At 32.4% G+C, this 21,735-nt stretch overlaps 1 protein-coding gene across 27 annotated transcripts in view; it reads left to right on the forward strand.

Moving 5' to 3' along the window:
* The window catches only part of LOC127719464 (uncharacterized), a 59,573-nt gene that overhangs the window by 22,364 nt on the left and 15,474 nt on the right, over nt 1-21,735 (forward strand). For 21 of the 27 annotated variants that reach the window (XM_052225578.1, XM_052225597.1, XM_052225582.1 and 18 more), the window contains exons 5-12: nt 68-220; nt 11,102-11,174; nt 12,018-12,059; nt 13,067-13,149; nt 14,520-14,568; nt 15,239-15,342; nt 16,222-16,746; nt 17,458-17,514. In XM_052225578.1, coding sequence (XP_052081538.1) covers nt 68-220; nt 11,102-11,174; nt 12,018-12,059; nt 13,067-13,149; nt 14,520-14,568; nt 15,239-15,342; nt 16,222-16,746; nt 17,458-17,514 — 1,086 coding nt within the window. Of the gene's footprint in view, nt 1-67; nt 221-11,101; nt 11,175-12,017; nt 12,060-13,066; nt 13,150-14,519; nt 14,569-15,238; nt 15,343-16,221; nt 16,747-17,457; nt 17,515-18,399; nt 18,607-19,001; nt 19,183-19,941; nt 20,181-20,278; nt 20,472-20,747; nt 20,895-21,735 lie in introns of those variants that run through there. The other 6 variants (XM_052225579.1, XM_052225602.1, XM_052225590.1 and 3 more) reach the window with 6 other exon arrangements.

Raw genomic sequence — 21,735 nt, forward strand, 5'->3', positions numbered from 1 at the left:
ACATTCGACCACAACAGTTTTAATATAGCTTCAGTTTTAAATCTAATGTCTTGTACTTTCATTACAGATATAACGTATAGCAAAAATAAACATCAAAATGCTTTCTGTGACAGTCTTCCAGGGTGTAAGTGCCGTACCGATTTGTGTTACTTTGGCGACCCGTGTCTATGTTCAACAAAAGAAAGATGTGGAATAGGTAAAACTTTGACAAATTTAGGAGGTATGTATAAGCTCACAATTACAGGAATAGATTACCTTAGCTGTATTGGGTAAAACCTTACGGAATGTCGGGTCCTCAATGCTCGTACTTTTTTTGGCCTTTTTAACATTTTTAATTCGAGCGTCTTTGATGAGTCTTTTGTAGACGAAACGCGAGTCTGGTGTACAACATTTTTATCCTGATATCTAGGATGAGTTTATTTACGCAAGATAATATTTCCCTTCAATAAAGATTATACAGTTATGTACACATAGAACTGCAAATCACAACCAGAGTTTTTCATAAAAAGTACTAAAAAAATTGAACAGAACCAAGAAATATTTTCATTTACGTAATCATGAAATCATAACAGTATTTATTTTTTTGAAAGCCGTTATATATGTTAAATAATACAAATCTCTTCACAATGGTATATTATAGGCTCTAAAGTCAGCACATTCTGGGGTTTTGTCAAAGTACGATGATTTTGTGAATTTCTTGGATATAAAGAGCTTTAGAAAAATCTTAAGATCCAAAATGCTTTGTAACCAAACGATACCAAGGGTTACATTGAATCCTGGTAACCAAAATATCTGGATCAGGGGCTCCGGCCAAAGTAAATTATGCTAAAATCCGCTATAAATTATGGATAAATTCAGGGGACAGAAGTACCGATATTCCAATCTCCTCAATCGATTATGAAGAGACAAATTGATCTAAAAAACAAAAACTGAAGAAATCGCATGAACTCAAAAAGGACCAAATGTATCGAGGTTAAGTGTCTCCTGCTGTGCTTGTATTATCAGCCATGCGAATCCACAATCATTCGAAATAGCAGACACATTCGGTTAAATTACACTACAAACCAGTAAAAGTCTGAAATGGCCTATATCTGTACTCGACTGTAATGATTTTTACTCGATCAGTCTGAATTGGTCTGAATTTTACTTAATATTACTCGACCCAGTCTTAACCATACTCGGACTGTACTGATTTGTACTTGACCCTTATCTTTGTTATTGAAAATAGTCTGAACTATTACTCGACCAGTCCGAAACAGTCTTAACCCATTCACGACCTGTACTCGACCAATACTTGACCAGCTCTTGACCTATTTTTTTCAGTCTAAACCATACTCTACCAAAGGTCTGAACAATACTCGACCAGTCTGAACCATACGTGACCAAATAACCTTTACTTTTTATAATTTTGATTGTTAAAATAACTTTCTTTTTAACTGACATGACAACAGCCGCAATAAAACAAGATATATATAAACACAGATTTTTACATCCTTACATGATTCTCAGATTTATCAAATCGAGATAGTTAAATTATCTAATTTTAAAGTCTGAGTATTGTTAAATAAAAAGACTCTCTTTTACCTGAAAACCACACCTATACTGAGGGTAATAAAACCTTATTAAGGTGCTTTTTGTTTGGCATGTGTTTATGTTTTTTTTATTTAAACAAAACTTGATTTTCCTAAATTCCTAAATAAAAACTACATAGGTTTCATGGTTACATACAATAGTTATATAACTATCTTTTTTTTGAGGTAACAACAGCCAACCAAATCACTGACATTGTTTAACCTTATATCAGAAATATATCTATTCGTATTTATAATTTGGAATATATATATATATATTTTAAAAAGGGATAAAAAATTAAAGAAATAAATATTTTTTTTCTTCTGATTAAGGGTAAACTATAAAGTAACACATCCTCTTTGTGGCACACTCATTAAAAAGATCATACCTGGTCAGAGAGTAATAAATTTTAAATAACATCCATTGAAAATTACAACATCCTGTAAAACTTAAATCACAAGGCCTTTTGAATTCACTAGATAAGTAATACACGAGTTTAAGAAAGATAGGGTTTTCTTTTTACCTGTAAAACACACCTGTACTAAGGTAATTAAACCTTATTAAAAAGCTTCTTGTATGTCATTCTTTAATTTTAACAAAACATATTTAAATTTAATCAAAACAAATTTCTACTGCAACTTTGGAATACATTTCCTATTTGAAAAGGTTGTTAAGGATTACTATGGAAGTTATTATTATTATTATATTAAATTCTTGGTTTCACAAAACAAAGGTGTCAATTTTAACATTTATTAAGTTGCTTTATATACTATTTTATATATATTTTGATAAAAAAAAATGAATAGCATTTAAGATATTTGAATAATGGTTGAAAGTTCTAGTATTTTTTATATACATAAAGTAATGTGAACATGATATCAAGTCTATAAATTTTTTTTTAACGAAAACCTGAATTTATTACATGATATTTTTTTTTTAATCCAACCAGAAATTACTTCCTTTGATCACCTTGTTTTATTTTTATCTTAAACGTGATATACATTGTATATATATATATAGACCCCTCTACCAAGAAATTTGTTTTGCATGCACACGTATAAAAATTGCGGTTTTTATCCAACGCAATCATAGGATTGAACGTTGTTTTCAATTTAGACTTGTTTATATTTTTTCGTTTGGGCTTGTATTATATTTGCCTTCGGGTTTATATGATCCGTTCATCCTATTTCGACTCTTCAAAATTCAAGAGTCAATCCCAAATTGAGGTAAATTATATGGCCTTCCAAATACCGTTTCGATTCCTAACATCACTGAAGAGACATTAATTGTCGAAATCCGGATATGGTGTACAAATTTTTGCACCTCATGTTTGCGGTATACCATCTTTTCCGCAAGTTTTTTGTTTTCTATTTGGTATTAGATTAAAATTAAGATCCATTTTGTTACATCTGTGATCCGTTTATTTGGCAATCGCCATGGCAGTCAGCAGGGTTTAAGAACATCCGTTGTTTGACCTGCTAGTCAAATGCGTTTTGTTAAAATATACTTTTTCACTTTTTGGTCTTTTGGAAAATGTTGTTTGTGCTGTATTTAGACCCCTCTACCAAGAAATTTGTTTTGCATGCACACGTATAAAAATTGCGGTTTTTATCCAACGCAATCATAGGATTGAACGTTGTTTTCAATTTAGACTTGTTTATATTTTTTCGTTTGGGCTTGTATTATATTTGCCTTCGGGTTTATATGATCCGTTCATCCTATTTCGACTCTTCAAAATTCAAAAGTCAATCCCAAATTGAGGTAAATTATATGGCCTTCCAAATACCGTTTCGATTCCTAACATCACTGAAGAGACATTAATTGTCGAAATCCGGATATGGTGTACAAATTTTTGCACCTCATGTTTGCGGTATACCATCTTTTCCGCAAGTTTTTTGTTTTCTATTTGGTATTAGATTAAAATTAAGATCCATTTTGTTACATCTGAGATCCGTTTATTTGGCAATCGCCATGGCAGTCAGCAGGGTTTAAGAACATCCGTTGTTCGACCTGCTAGTCAAATGTGTTTTGTTAAAATATACTTTTTCACTTTTTGGTCTTTTGGAAAATGTTGTTTGTGCTGTATTTAGACCCCTCTACCATGAAATTTGTTTTGCATGCACACGTATAAAAATTGCGGGTTTTATCCAACGCAATCATAGGATTGAACGTTGTTTTCAATTTAGACTTGTTTATATTTTTTCGTTTGGGCTTGTATTATATTTGCCTTCGGGTTTATATGATCCGTTCATCCTATTTCGACTCTTCAAAATTCAAGAGTCAATCCCAAATTGAGGTAAATTATATGGCCTTCCAAATACCGTTTCGATTCCTAACATCACTGAAGAGACATTAATTGTCGAAATCCGGATATGGTGTACAAATTTTTGCACCTCATGTTTGCGGTATACCATCTTTTCCGCAAGTTTTTTTGTTTTTTATTTGGAATTAGATTAAAATTAAGATCCATTTTGTTACATCTGTGATCCGTTTATTTGGCAATCGCCATGGCAGTCAGCAGGGTTTAAGAACATCCGTTGTTTGACCTGCTAGTCAAATGCGTTTTGTTAAAATATACTTTTTCACTTTTTGGTCTTTTGGAAAATGTTGTTTGTGCTGTATTTAGACCCCTCTACCAAGAAATTTGTTTTGCATGCACACGTATAAAAATTGCGGTTTTTATCCAACGCAATCATAGGATTGAACGTTGTTTTCAATTTAGACTTGTTTATATTTTTTCGTTTGGGCTTGTATTATATTTGCCTTCGGGTTTATATGATCCGTTCATCCTATTTCGACTCTTCAAAATTCAAAAGTCAATCCCAAATTGAGGTAAATTATATGGCCTTCCAAATACCGTTTCGATTCCTAACATCACTGAAGAGACATTAATTGTCGAAATCCGGATATGGTGTACAAATTTTTGCACCTCATGTTTGCGGTATACCATCTTTTCCGCAAGTTTTTTGTTTTCTATTTGGTATTAGATTAAAATTAAGATCCATTTTGTTACATCTGAGATCCGTTTATTTGGCAATCGCCATGGCAGTCAGCAGGGTTTAAGAACATCCGTTGTTCGACCTGCTAGTCAAATGTGTTTTGTTAAAATATACTTTTTCACTTTTTGGTCTTTTGGAAAATGTTGTTTGTGCTGTATTTAGACCCCTCTACCATGAAATTTGTTTTGCATGCACACGTATAAAAATTGCGGGTTTTATCCAACGCAATCATAGGATTGAACGTTGTTTTCAATTTAGACTTGTTTATATTTTTTCGTTTGGGCTTGTATTATATTTGCCTTCGGGTTTATATGATCCGTTCATCCTATTTCGACTCTTCAAAATTCAAGAGTCAATCCCAAATTGAGGTAAATTATATGGCCTTCCAAATACCGTTTCGATTCCTAACATCACTGAAGAGACATTAATTGTCGAAATCCGGATATGGTGTACAAATTTTTGCACCTCATGTTTGCGGTATACCATCTTTTCCGCAAGTTTTTTTGTTTTTTATTTGGTATTAGATTAAAATTAAGATCCATTTTGTTACATCTGTGATCCGTTTATTTGGCAATCGCCATGGCAGTCAGCAGGGTTTAAGAACATCCGTTGTTTGACCTGCTAGTCAAATGCGTTTTGTTAAAATATACTTTTTCACTTTTTGGTCTTTTGGAAAATGTTGTTTGTGCTGTATTTAGACCCCTCTACCAAGAAATTTGTTTTGCATGCACACGTATAAAAATTGCGGTTTTTATCCAACGCAATCATAGGATTGAACGTTGTTTTCAATTTAGACTTGTTTATATTTTTTCGTTTGGGCTTGTATTATATTTGCCTTCGGGTTTATATGATCCGTTCATCCTATTTCGACTCTTCAAAATTCAAAAGTCAATCCCAAATTGAGGTAAATTATATGGCCTTCCAAATACCGTTTCGATTCCTAACATCACTGAAGAGACATTAATTGTCGAAATCCGGATATGGTGTACAAATTTTTGCACCTCATGTTTGCGGTATACCATCTTTTCCACAAGTTTTTTGTTTTCTATTTGGTATTAGATTAAAATTAAGATCCATTTTGTTACATCTGAGATCCGTTTATTTGGCAATCGCCATGGCAGTCAGCAGGGTTTAAGAACATCCGTTGTTCGACCTGCTAGTCAAATGTGTTTTGTTAAAATATACTTTTTCACTTTTTGGTCTTTTGGAAAATGTTGTTTGTGCTGTATTTAGACCCCTCTACCATGAAATTTGTTTTGCATGCACACGTATAAAAATTGCGGGTTTTATCCAACGCAATCATAGGATTGAACGTTGTTTTCAATTTAGACTTGTTTATATTTTTTCGTTTGGGCTTGTATTATATTTGCCTTCGGGTTTATATGATCCGTTCATCCTATTTCGACTCTTCAAAATTCAAGAGTCAATCCCAAATTGAGGTAAATTATATGGCCTTCCAAATACCGTTTCGATTCCTAACATCACTGAAGAGACATTAATTGTCGAAATCCGGATATGGTGTTCAAATTTTTGCACCTCATGTTTGCGGTATACCATCTTTTCCGCAAGTTTTTTGTTTTCTATTTGGTATTAGATTTAAATTAAGATCCATTTTGTTACATCTGTGATCCGTTTATTTGGCAATCGCCATGGCAGTCAGCAGGGTTTAAGAACATCCGTTGTTTGACCTGCTAGTCAAATGCGTTTTGTTAAAATATACTTTTTCACTTTTTGGTCTTTTGGAAAATGTTGTTTGTGCTGTATTTAGACCCCTCTACCAAGAAATTTGTTTTGCATGCACACGTATAAAAATTGCGGTTTTTATCCAACGCAATCATAGGATTGAACGTTGTTTTCAATTTAGACTTGTTTATATTTTTTCGTTTGGGCTTGTATTATATTTGCCTTCGGGTTTATATGATCCGTTCATCCTATTTCGACTCTTCAAAGTTCAAGAGTCAATCCCAAATTGAGGTAAATTATATGGCCTTCCAAATACCGTTTCGATTCCTAACATCACTGAAGAGACATTAATTGTCGAAATCCGGATATGGTGTACAAATTTTTGCACCTCATGTTTGCGGTATACCATCTTTTCCGCAAGTTTTTTTGTTTTTTATTTGGTATTAGATTAAAATTAAGATCCATTTTGTTACATCTGTGATCCGTTTATTTGGCAATCGCCATGGCAGTCAGCAGGGTTTAAGAACATCCGTTGTTTGACCTGCTAGTCAAATGCGTTTTGTTAAAATATACTTTTTCACTTTTTGGTCTTTTGGAAAATGTTGTTTGTGCTGTATTTAGACCCCTCTACCAAGAAATTTGTTTTGCATGCACACGTATAAAAATTGCGGTTTTTATCCAACGCAATCATAGGATTGGACGTTGTTTTCAATTTAGACTTGTTTATATTTTTTCGTTTGGGCTTGTATTATATTTGCCTTCGGGTTTATATGATCTGTTCATCCTATTTCGACTCTTCAAAATTCAAAAGTCAATCCCAAATTGAGGTAAATTATATGGCCTTCCAAATACCGTTTCGATTCCTAACATCACTGAAGAGACATTAATTGTCGAAATCCGGATATGGTGTACAAATTTTTGCACCTCATGTTTGCGGTATACCATCTTTTCCGCAAGTTTTTTGTTTTCTATTTGGTATTAGATTAAAATTAAGATCCATTTTGTTACATCTGTGATCCGTTTATTTGGCAATCGCCATGGCAGTCAGCAGGGTTTAAGAACATCCGTTGTTCGACCTGCTAGTCAAATGTGTTTTGTTAAAATATACTTTTTCACTTTTTGGTCTTTTGGAAAATGTTGTTTGTGCTGTATTTAGACCCCTCTACCATGAAATTTGTTTTGCATGCACACGTATAAAAATTGCGGTTTTTATCCAACGCAATCATAGGATTGAACGTTGTTTTCAATTTAGACTTGTTTATATTTTTTCATTTGGGCTTGTATTATATTTGCCTTCGGGTTTATATGATCCGTTCATCCTATTTCGACTCTTCAAAATTCAAGAGTCAATCCCAAATTGAGGTAAATTATATGGCCTTCCAAATACCGTTTCGATTCCTAACATCACTGAAGAGACATTAATTGTCGAAATCCGGATATGGTGTACAAATTTTTGCACCTCATGTTTGCGGTATACCATCTTTTCCGCAAGTTTTTTGTTTTCTATTTGGTATTAGATTTAAATTAAGATCCATTTTGTTACATCTGTGATCCGTTTATTTGGCAATCGCCATGGCAGTCAGCAGGGTTTAAGAACATCCGTTGTTTGACCTGCTAGTCAAATGCGTTTTGTTAAAATATACTTTTTCACTTTTTGGTCTTTTGGAAAATGTTGTTTGTGCTGTATTTAGACCCCTCTACCAAGAAATTTGTTTTGCATGCACACGTATAAAAATTGCGGTTTTTATCCAACGCAATCATAGGATTGAACGTTGTTTTCAATTTAGACTTGTTTATATTTTTTCGTTTGGGCTTGTATTATATTTGCCTTCGGGTTTATATGATCCGTTCATCCTATTTCGACTCTTCAAAGTTCAAGAGTCAATCCCAAATTGAGGTAAATTATATGGCCTTCCAAATACCGTTTCGATTCCAAACATCACTGAAGAGACATTAATTGTCGAAATCCGGATATGGTGTACAAATTTTTGCACCTCATGTTTGCGGTATACCATCTTTTCCGCAAGTTTTTTGTATTCTATTTGGTATTAGATTAAAATTAAGATCCATTTTGTTACATCTGTGATACGTTTATTTGGCAATCGCCATGGCAGTCAGCAGGGTTTAAGAACATCCGTTGTTCGACCTGCTAGTCAAATGCGTTTTGTTAAAATATACTTTTTCACTTTTTGGTCTTTTGGAAAATGTTGTTTGTGCTGTATTTAGACCCCTCTACCAAGAAATTTGTTTTGCATGCACACGTATAAAAATTGCGGTTTTTTATCCAACGCAATCATAGGATTGAACGTTGTTTTCAATTTAGACTTGTTTATATATATATATATATATATATGTATTAATAACAGTTCCTAAATTGATGAAATACAATCCATAGAATCAAAAAATAGGTCTTGGTAGGTTAAGACTTGGTCGAGTATGGTTCAGACTAGGTCGAGTATGGTTCAGACTAGGTCGATCAAGGTTCAGACTTGGTCGAGAATGGTTAGGACTATGTCAAGTATGGTTCAGACTCGTATACAATGGTTTAGTACTGATCGAGTAAAGGTCGAGTACAAGTTCAGACTGTTAGGTATCGTTCAGACTACAGTCGAGTAATATCAAGTAAATTTCAGATCAATTCAGACTGGTCGAGTAAAAATAAGTACAGATATAGGCATGGCATTTCAGACTGTTAATGGTTTGTAGTGTAACAGATCAGACGTCTACATTAATATCTACTTTTGAGACCGCGAAAACTGCAGCCAGTGAGTTAAGACAGCTACAGATCATACCGATCAACCAATTTGTGATGGTGACCGTGTAGTGTCGATTTAAATCGTTCTTCCTCATAACGCTGGTCGGAGGATTTTTTTTGTAAAGAGAAAATCCCTGTTAATGAAGTCCGTTTGGCGTTAACATGCAGGAGCGTAATGTATTAACTGGGAGGTGTAAACCCCCATCTGATGGAGCAGAAGTTTCATTGTCGTGTTTTCATGTTAATACTAAAGGAAAACATGACAATTATGTGATTTTCTTAACTATCCCTGCTTTCGTTAATGGTGTAGGGTTACATGTGATATTCCTAGTTTTCTGTGAATTCCAAGTTCTTTAGTGAAAAATTCCATATGATAATGTTTGCATATTTAAGCAATGTTGTTTTAGGCTTTGTCTGATACAGTAACAACCTATTTATCGTAAAGCGAGAATAAAGCAGTCACAACTCATCTGCATATTGGTACACCGTAGATGTTTAATGCGCATCTGAATGCATGCCGATTCGTTTTGATAAATTCAATTGAAGTGACCAGTTTAGTTTTATTTGGTTTGTGCTTTACCCCTTTGCTGGAGTAATCCTCAACTGCATCCATCAGTAGTCTGAAGTTGTTCTGGTGGACTTCCATAATTCTGGCATTTGCCTAACAACTCATTGAGTTGTTTACTGTTTGCGATGCCAAAGTTTCCTATTATAACATGACCAGCGCAACTAAATTTATATGGAGCGATACACAATCAGCACAAATAGTGCTTTATTAAGTGATCATAACTTATTTTTGGTGGGAATCGTGTTGTTAAATATTGGGATTTTCTATGTAGTTGTTTAGAATTGTTGTTAACAACTTATAGCTGTTTCGTTTTTTAGCTCACCGGGCCCAAATGCTCTCATGTGAGCTTATGCCATCAATTGGCGTCCGTCGTCGTCCGTCGTCTGTCGTCGTCTGTCGTCGACGTCGTAAACTATTTCAAGAATCTTCCCCTCAGAAACTACTGGGCCAAATACCTTCAAACTTTAACTGAATGTTCCTTATGGTATCTAGTTTATAAACTGTATCAGAAGAATTTTACTGTTTTTGGTTATTATCTTTAATATTATAATAGATTGAGAGAAGTGTAAATGGCAAAAATGTTCAGCTAAGTAGGATCTACAAATAAGTCAAATGATCAAAATAGTCAATTGACTGCTTTAGGAGTTATTGCCCTTGAAACGTTTATTTTTTACATTTTTTTGTGCAAGTCTAATTAGTTTTTAAAACATCTTTTTCTCTGAAACTACTGGGCCAAATACGTAAAAACTTTAATTGAATGTTCCTTAGGGTATTACATATTGATTGTATTCAGAAATTTGATCCATTCAAAAACATGGCGGCAGTTTCTAAAAATAGAACATAGGGATCAAATGAAATTTTTGGCTTTCATCTCAAAAACTAAAGCAGTAAGTGCAAAACTGACATAGGTGAAAGTGTTAAACAGGTTTAGATCTACCTGTCAAGTAATCTTTAGACCAAAAGGACAACTTATTGTTGGGTTACTGTCCAGAAATAGTTAATTTTTAGGAAATTTTACAGTTTTGGATTGTGTATTATCTTTAATATTATTATAGAAAGAGAGAAAGTGTAAATGACAAAATTGTTCAGCAAAGTAAGATCTACAAATAAGTCGAATTCCTGAAACTGCAGGTGATCGATATCAGGCTCTCATGAGCCTCTTGTTTGTGTTTTTGAAGTCATGTTTGGTCTTGCTTCTTGTAGGTTTTTGTGCCTTGGTATCTGCTTAATCGTTATTATCGTATTGCTATCACTATATACATGTAGCAGCTTGTTTCTTTTCTGTATTACGATAAGGTGATTGATTTATTTTCACAAGGCAATTCCCGTATAAGTCAGATAACACTTCATAAATGTAATTGCCAACCTGCAATCAGACAGAATTTTTCTGTGAAAAAGATGGTTCTGTGCAATATAGATAAAATTATTGTATGATAGAAAACAAAAGTATTGCTTCCTGTATGGTATTATCGAAATCATAGAAATAAATAATGAAAATAAGTTTTAAAACATTTTATCTTTCAGTTTGTGTTCCTTGTCCTGAGAACACCTATAAAAATGACACTGGTTGTGGACCTTGTCGGAGAATCAGAAAAAGGTACAATTTTGTATACTTCATTTGTACTTATTAACGACTTATATTTAGTTTAACATTTAGTCGCACTCGAAGTTATCTAAGGATGTAACATTTGAATTTACAGCAACTACGGACGGTATTGTTAAAAAGATAGACAAGAGAACAAAAGGGATTTTTTTAAACCAGCAAATAAGAGAATCACAGACAGATCCTATGCACAAAAAAATAAAACGACGAAAACCTTATGTTGAATTTAGGAGCTCCCAAAGGTTTAGCAATCCAGCTCTCTACATATTGATATGGTTAAGGACACAGTTAATACAAAGGTTAAAAAGAACCCGTTGTTAAAAGAGATAAAATGGACAACAACAAAAATCATAAGTCCCAGAAACCCGACAAAATCATTGCACAATACCATGGAAAAACCGACAATGTCATTGTAAAAACCAACAGTATCATTGTGAAACCAGACAGAACCATTGCAAAATTCGACAATACCCTGGGAAAACAAACAAACAAAAGCCTACAAAAATACTACAAATAAAACTGATAACTGAGCACCACGAACCCCGCCAAAAGTTATTCATTTATTGACTGAAAAGTACAGTATGAGTGTTTCGTAATATCATGCCACTACAAAACCACGGAATTCTTTATCTCCTCTCGTTTTCCCAGATTCAGTACCGGGTTTTCAAACTTTGTCAGTATGTATTAAAGCCAGTCTATTGTGTCTTAAAGTTTATACTTTTTTTATGTGTCTTTTGCTAAATCTTCTCTCCTTACAATAGCAACCATTTGTTTTTAGAATTCCGGCTATGAATAAGATTAAGTAGCTTTTAAGTTTTAATATGTTTCTTGTTACAGAAATCAGACTGCAGTTATTATTCAACCATTAAAGATAACTAGGTATTGTAACCTTTTATGCGTCCTTCATAACTTTTGTTGCATTACATTTGGAAGAACTGACTCACACAAAAACAATTATTTAGATACTTAAATACGTACGCAAGAAAACAAAATAAGAAGTGAGATTAATTCCAGGTCCTTTATTCCTATGCGAGATGGGTTTTGTTTACTGTTGAAGAACGTACGGTGACCTATAATTGCTATTTTCTACGTCATGTTGGTCTCTGGTGGAATTCATTGCAAACATACCACATCTTCTAATTTTCATAATAAGAGTGCATATAAACTTTAAAAAAAATTGTGTATATTGAAGTGCATTTCTGGTACATTGATGTAGACTTAAGAGGAAACATTCGCTTCATTAGGATTAATCCTAGTAATATGAAACATCCTTATGCCAATACGGAAAAGAACGTACTGTGCTTCGTACGACACCTTTTCAAGAATATTCCTCATTACATTAAAGACTAAAACCCAAAACAAGAATATTGAAGTGGCAGCCATAACTCTCTAGATGAGCTCGTTTTGCTTAATTTCAGTACAGTTATAAAAAAAATTGAACGGAACCTAGCACTGAATAACTAGCTACGAGGGGGAATTATTTCCTTGCAAACCGATTGTTCATCAGAAGTACCGATCAAGAAGCAGTACACAAAACCGGTAATCAATATCTGAGCCTAAATATAAACGTGTTTTGAAATATTCTCATCAAATTTGCTCAGACTTCGAACAAAATGAAAAACAAAACAATTAACAACAAAAGGTGAATGTGTACACTGTACACATGTATAAACAATGACACCTGTCATTTAAAATCGTTTTACTTTATGTTCAAATTGTAAGTTCTGTTTTCCCTTAAACAAAAACAATACAACAACTGAATAAGTGTTAAACCTTGACACAAATGTTCGCTTATGGGCAAAATGTTTGATTTTTTTTTCTTTCTTATTTTTTTAAGAATTGTCGCTAATGTCTTAGTTCAGTTTATTCCATAAAATGTTTTGTAGAACCGCCATAGTTATTCACAGTACGCAGCAACCTCTGTCCTCGGAAAGACCAATCCCTGTTTATTCATCAATCTCCCCTCAACGTATGTATGTTTGTTATTCTGACACAATTAAAATGGTAGAATTATTTTTTGTCCTGAAATATTATAGTGCTTTTTCAAATCTTTAATATAAATTTATATAGTAAATAAGCAGCTGAATATACTTTTGAAATGGAAGGATAGTAAGAGAAGTTACAAGGCTCGACAAGATGCAATGGGCACTTCTAGTGTCCTCTTTTGCCCAACAATGATATATCTGCATCACCAGATTTATTGTAGCTTACACTAATAGTAGTATATTTATCTAATCTAAAAATGTACGACTTTAAAGTTCAATTTGTTCAAATCTGATTGTCAATTGGCAAATTCCGACCCCCCCCCTTCTTAAACAAGTTCACAAAAGCACTTGATGCATTGCGGGTTATTTCCTTTGCCAGTTTCTCCAAACTTGAAAGATACAATTTACAACTAATAATGCATTGTAAAAAGTTAGTCCAAAAAATATTATATGAGGAGATACACACTTTATACACAAATGCTTATTTTTCGTTCAATTATTTTCATTTATTTCGGCGATAGCTATCTTTGATTTATAATAAAATAAACAGTACCAAAAAACCTCATCAAAGATACCAGGATTATAATTTAGTACGCCAGACGCGCGTTTCATCTACAAAAGACTCATCAGTGATGATCAATAAAATAAAGTTAAAAAGGCCAAATAATGTACGAAATTGAAGATCATTGAATAATTGCGAAAGGTAAATCTATTCGTGGTGTAGAAAATCCTTAGTATATCGAAAAATTCAATGTTTTGTAAACTGCTAATTTATAATTATGACCATCTCAATGATAATTCACAGAGGTGCTGACTACTGGGCTGATGATACACGAATACTTTTTTTTTATTCAATTATATACATGTATTTAGGCGAAAGATATCTATGACTTATAATTATATAAATAAACTTATCATAGATTCCAGAATTTAAACTGTGTACTCCAGACTCGCGTTTCGTCTACAAAAGACTCATCACTGACGCTCGAATCAAAAAAGTTACATAGGCCAAATAAAGTACGAAGTTGAACGGCACATATTTTTACCGCACCACTTTTGTTCACGCATCGTTGTTAATATAATGGAATTTGATGCGACTGTCATACAAGTGAGAGGTTTAGCTAGCTATAAAACCAGGTTCAATCCACCATTTTCTACATAAGAAAATGCCTGTACCAAGTCAGGAATATGACAGTTGTTATCCATTCGTTTGATGTGTTTGAGCTTTTGATTTTGCCATTTGATTAGGGACTTTCCTTTTTTAATTTTCCTCGGAGTTCAGTGTTTTTGTGATTTTACTTTTTTCTTTGTGTGGTCGTATATCTTAATATTTACAAACTGACCTATGTTTTAGCTTTACAGCAGGAAAGAAAAAACAATGACAACCACATTTTAATACCTGTGTAAGTAAATAATAAAGAGAATATTTGATAAACTTGACATCTTGGTATATAACAATAAGAAAAATAATTAAGGTTAATTCTGTCCTGGAAGATACCAAATTTGAATAGCGTAAGGGATTTATAAAATACATTGCATTACAGGCGAAAATTTAGATGTGTATCAATCTGACAGAGCAGACTCTTTCTGAAATAGAAAATATTGACAATAACAAAAGTAATAAAATTTGACACAACTAAAACTATGCGTCAAATAGGATGTCGATATGGCACTAGTGCGTTCTGCTATTATGACAAAGCCGTAGTTTTTACAACGAAACATACCATACTGATACAAAACATACATGGAAACTATACATTGAGCAACACTAACCCTCTCAAAATCAGGTCAACTTTGGTGCACAAGAAGGTGATGCATGATTGCACAACCAGTCGTGTTGATAACAATGGTTAAATACATATGATGTTGATACTTATTGAAATTTGCTTCTCCGTCATTTTCAACAGTTACATGTTTGGTGATATCCTACACGTAGTTCGTATATGCAGTAGTGTAGACATAGATATCATACACGCTAGACAAATTCGAGGCTGACACATTGTTACACCTAGAAATATGACGGAAAACGTAAGTTTGAATTGTTTTCATTAATTTTATTGTTTATTTTAACAGCATAGTAGTCCTAGGTGTTATATTTGTGTTCCTCTTGGTTGCCATATCTGTGTACTGTATAAGGAAGCCTGGGATCGTTTTAACTGGAATTTGCTGGAGTCATGGTCAGTATTGTATTATAATGCGATCTATAAAATTAATATTATAATTTTTCGAAATGAGATAGAAAATCGATAGTTATTATCTTCACTTAGTCACTTGCTTGAGATCTTTTCAGACAAAAAATAAACGCTGGCTGTATAATTTTGACGACAATAAAAGAAACTTGTTTTTTCTAATTGGATTATGAATGTGACAAAAATAGTCAATTTAATTTAAAAACATTAAATCTAAATACAAAGAAAATCATAAGTCGTGGTCATACATGTACTGGTAAAAAAGATGTTTCTCTAAACTCGCAAATTTAGTATTTAACTGAACAGGATGAAACTTTAGTAAAGTTCGATAGAGAAGAATTCTGTATTATGGAATATAAATAAAAGGAAATTTTTAAAATACATTTAGGAAACAGCAACTGAATCATTACTTAAGACTTTCAGTCTTAAAGAATACACAGGTTCCTATAACAAATATAACTCTGAATCATCCAGTTTATCAGAGTGACCATACATAATACTACTGTAACTCGCTTACAACTAGAACTTATTTATTACTTGCATCAAATTGCATGTTTCTGATGTTTCTGTCATATCTGATAACATAAAGACGTATATTCAGACCATTATAAATCTATGTAGGTAATGTTTGGAATTTATTAATTTATCAAAAACTGTATATGTGTTCATTTATCATAAGCATTTCAGCCTGAAATAGGAATAGATTTCATTTAAGTCCATTTTTCTAGAAAATTGTCACCTTTTTCGACTGTTTTTCACTATTTTATATTTGGCGCCACCCCTCGCCCATATCATAGGTTTTGTGAACAAATCAAAATACAAACACTATGAAATTTAAGACTTGATGGTGTTTAAAATGTGTTACAGATAATACTGAACAACAGAATAGACAGGATAGAAACCATACTCAGAGAGTCGCACTAATAAGAAATCCAACCGACGAAGATAGTGTAACAGTCAATATGCAAACAGCTCTACCGAAAGTTGAACAAAAAGGATTATATCCTAATCTATTGGCTATAAATGGAGACACAAAGAATGCAGCTCTCACTGACGCAAGTTCAACTGAATCGGGATTTCACGAAGATAGTGATGAAAATATGTCAGGCAGTGACCCATTGATAAATCAATTGTGTTTGCATACCGAAATGGATTCTAAATGTGCAAGATGTCTGAACAAACGCGATATTTTAAACATAGACCAACAGGACAATGATGACTGCTCATACGAAACAAAGAAAGAACAGCCGTCCCAAGATTGTTCGACGGGAAACGATTCATATGATGATTTTGGCCTTTCATCCTCCCTGAGTCCGGTTGTAACAGAAACCGAACCTCATATTTGCAGTTCATTTTCTAAAACCAGGAAGAGTTTTGCTCTTACCATTCCAGGTTTGTTTTGGTTCCTTAATTCGGTCAATATATACTGATCAAAATAACTCCAATCTTAATTGACTAGGATTGTCAGTTTTCCTATCGAAGGTCGGTGGTTTTTTCCGGGCACTCCGGCTTCCTCCACCAATAAAAACTGGCCGCCACGAAATAGCCCAAAAGCGGTGCTTAAAAGTGGCGTGAAAACACCAAAAATCAAAATTAAATCAAAATAACTAGTATTTCCCTGGTCATTGATTATGTCACACTTAAAGACCATCTATCAGGATCGCCATATTTTGCATGTTGCTTTTTAAATCCATTTGTCATTTTTAATTGCAATCAGTAAAGACTGACCTAATAATTTCAGGTACTAAGTATGTTTTATTATATATATAAACGTTGTTTATCGACATGAGTAAGGATAAAGATATTTCCCTTCACCGATATGATTGAGGTCAAAGTTCACAATTTCGTTCATAAATCAACCATATTCAACTTGTTTTCCACATCGCTATACTTTTTCAGTAAACTTCTATGTACAATGTGTTTAAGCCGTGTTTATGAAGATAAATCAGCTTTGGGTGAGGAGGGTTCTTATGTTTATTATTGGCAATCTCAAATTAATACCCTGCAACATATAAAATATCCAATAAGACACAATATATACGTACTAAGAATGATAACTCTCCATATCAATAATATACGTTTAAGTAAAGTCTATATTTGTAGATACCATTGATTCCTATCCACTGGCATCTGGAGAGTACATCCCTATGAATGAATCTGGTATGTATGTCAGTTCATAAGTATCTATCTTTCTCATGTATCAATATTAAACTATGTATTTTCCCTCATAAATGATTTAAACATGCATAATACCAATTACAATTCGTTCATCATGGAATATAATGTTTTAATCTGTATCACACATAATCCAAACAAATTCAATATCAAAAGGTAAAATAACAAAAATACCGATTTCCAGGGAAATTCAAAACGGTAAGTCCCTTAACAAATGGCAGTATAAAATGAACAAACATTAAAATGAATCACCATCTAAGAATTTCTTTTTTTATTTTCGGTATAGTTAACATTTAATATTATGATATCTCTTTGTGTTGTGTTTTAATTGTCACTATTTACCAGAATGTTTTATTGAAAATTTATAATCGACAGCGTTCTTGAGGAATAATCTGTATGTGCCAACGATTTAGGAGTACAATTACGAAAGGAATTCCTATTTTGTGTCAAGTTTTCTTTTTATATGTGCAAGATGTCAAATCGGTTTACTTACTGACATTTTAGCATACGAAAGTAACGTACATTGTGTTATACGTTATGTCATTCACATAAAATGTAGGTGACCCAACGTGTTTAGCAGAGACATTCATGTCTATTGACTCGCATATCAGTACTATTACATGTAGTTAGCCAAATGAAAATAAATTGCCGAATTTTTTTTCAATAATGTGAATTTTGTGGCCTGAAATACTAGCTTTTTCTAATTCAAGAATAATAATTTTCTACTAGCTAATAAATGTGTTTTAGATTTTTCGCAATGCATATACATATTTGACAGAAATATTACGACTAATATATTTTCTTTCCAACTTATGACTGTCATAATACATCGATAACATACATTTTACAAAGGATGGAGTTTCTTTACAGCGTTAAAAGCAGTAAAACATGTACATATATACCCGAAAGATTACAATAGATCTACTTTCCTTACAGCCTTAGACAGCAGTAATACTTTTACATATATAACAGAAATAATACAATAGATCTACTTTCCTTTCAGCTTTAGACATCAGTAATACTTTAACATATATAACAGAAATATTGCAATAGATCTACTTTCCTTACAGCCTTAGACATCAGTAATACTTTAACATATATACCCGAAAGATTACAATAGATCTACTTTCCTTACAGCCATAGACATCAGTAATACTTTAACATATATAACAGAAATGTTGCAATAGATCTACTTTCCTTACAGCTTTAGACAGTCGTAATACTTATACATATATAACCGATATATTGCAATAGATCTACTTTCCTTACAGCTTTAGACAGCAGTATTAATTATACATATATAACCGATATATTGCAATAGATCTACTTTCCTTACAGCTTAAGACAGCAGCAATACTTTTACATATATAACCGATATATTGCAATAGATTTACTTTCCTTACAGCTTTAGACAGCAGTAATACTTGTACATATATAACCGATATATTGCAATAGATTTACTTTCCTTACAGCTTTAGACAGCAGCAATACTTATACATATATATAACCGATATATTGCAATAGATCTACTTTCCTTACAGCTTTAGACAGCAGTAATACTTATACATATATAACCGATATATTGCAATAGATCTACTTTCCTTACAGCTTTAGACAGCAGTAATATTTATACATATATAACCGATATATTGCAATAGATCTACTTTCTTTACAGCTTTAGACAGCAGTAAGATTTATACATATATAACCGATATATTGCAATAGATCTACTTTCCTTTCAGCTTAAGACATCAGTAATACTTTAACATATATAACAGAAATATTGCAATAGATCTACTTTCCTTTCAGCTTTAGACATCAGTAATACTTTAACATATATAACAGAAATATTGCAATAGATCTACTTTCCTTACAGCTTTAGACAGTCGTAATACTTGTACATATATAACAGAAATATAGCAATAGATCTACCTTCCTTACAGCTTTAGACAGCAGTAATACTTATACATATATAACCGATATATTGCAATAGATCTACTTTCTTTACAGCTTTAGACATCAGTAATATTTATACATATATAACCGGTATATTGCAATAGATATACTTTCCTTACAGCTTAAGACAGCAGTAATACTTATACATATATAACCGATATATTACAATAGATCTACTTTCCTTACAGCTTAAGACAGCAGCAATACTTATACATATACAACCGATATATTGCAATAGATGTACTTTCCTTACAGCTTTAGACAGCAGTAATACTTTTACATATATAACGGAAATATTGCCATAGATCTACTTTCCTTTCAGCTTAAGACAGCAGCAATACTTTTACATATATAACAGAAATATTGCAATAGATCTACTTTCCTTACAGCTTTAGACAGTCGTAATACTTATAAATATATAATAGAAATATTGCAATAGATCTACTTTCCTTACAGCTTTAGACAGCAGCAATACTTATACATATATAACCGATATATTGCAATAGATCTACTTTCCTTACAGCTTAAGACAGCAGCAATACTTATACATATATAACCGATATATTGCAATAGATCTACTTTCCTTACAGCATTAGACAGCAGCAATACTTATACATATATAACCGATATATTGCAATAGATCTTCTTTCCTTACAGCTTAAGACAGCAGCAATACTTATACATATATAACCGATATATTGTAATAGATCTACTTTCCTTACAGCTTAAGACAGCAGCAACACTTATACATATATATAACCGATATATTGCAATAAATCTACTTTCCTTACAGCTTTAGACAGCAGCAATACTTATACATATATAACCAATATATTGCAATAAATCTACTTTCCTTTCAGCTTTAGACATCAGTAATACTTTAACATATATAACAGAAATATTGCAATAGATCTACTTTCCTTTCAGCTTTAGACATCAGTAATACTTTAACATATATAACAGAAATATTGCAATAGATCTACTTTCCTTTCAGCTTTTGACAGTCGTAATACTTGTACATATATAACAGAAATATAGCAATAGATCTATTTTCCTTACAGCTTTAGACAGCAGTAATACTTATACATATATAACCGATATATTGCAATAGATCTACTTTCCTTACAGCTTTAGACAGCAGTAATATTTATACATATATAACCGATATATTGCAATAGATCTACTTTCCTTACAGCTTTAGACAGTCGTAATACTTATACATATATAACCGATATATTACAATAGATCTACTTTCCTTACAGCTTTAGACAGCAGCAATACTTATACATATATATAACCGATATATTGCAATAAATCTACTTTCCTTACAGCTGAAGACAGCAGCAATACTTATACATATATAACCAATATATTGCAATAGATCTACTTTCCTTTCAGCTTTAGACATCAGTAATTATACTTTAACATATATAACAGAAATATTGCAATAGATCTACTTTCCTTTCAGCTTTAGACAGTTATAATACTTATACATATATAACCGATATATTGCAATATATCTACTTTCTTACAGCTTTAGACAGCAGCAATACTTATACATATATAACTGATATATTGCAATAGATCTACTTTCCTTACAGCCTTAGACAGTCGTAATACTTATACATATATAACCGATATATTACAATAGATCTACTTTCCTTACAGCTTTAGACAGCACCAATACTTATACATATATAACCGATATATTGCAATAAATCTACTTTCCTTACAGCTAAAGACAGCAGCAATACTTATACATATATAACCAATATATGCAATAGATCTACTTTCCTTTCAGCTTTAGACATCAGTAATACTTTAACATATATAACAGAAATATTGCAATAGATCTACTTTCCTTTCAGCTTTAGACATCAGTAATACTTTAACATATATAACAGATATATTGCAATAGATCTACTTTCCTTACAGCTTAAGACAGCAGTAATACTTATACATATATAACCGATATATTACAATAGATCTACTTTCCTTACAGCTTAAGACAGCAGCAATACTTATACATATACAACCGATATATTGCAATAGATGTACTTTCCTTACAGCTTTAGACAGCAGTAATACTTTTACATATATAACGGAAATATTGCCATAGATCTACTTTCCTTTCAGCTTAAGACAGCAGCAATACTTTTACATATATAACAGAAATATTGCAATAGATCTACTTTCCTTACAGCTTTAGACAGTCGTAATACTTATAAATATATAATAGAAATATTGCAA

This window comes from Mytilus californianus, unplaced genomic scaffold (genome assembly GCF_021869535.1).
Source record: "Mytilus californianus isolate M0D057914Y unplaced genomic scaffold, xbMytCali1.0.p SCAF_11, whole genome shotgun sequence".
Lineage (NCBI taxonomy): Eukaryota > Metazoa > Mollusca > Bivalvia > Mytilida > Mytilidae > Mytilus > Mytilus californianus.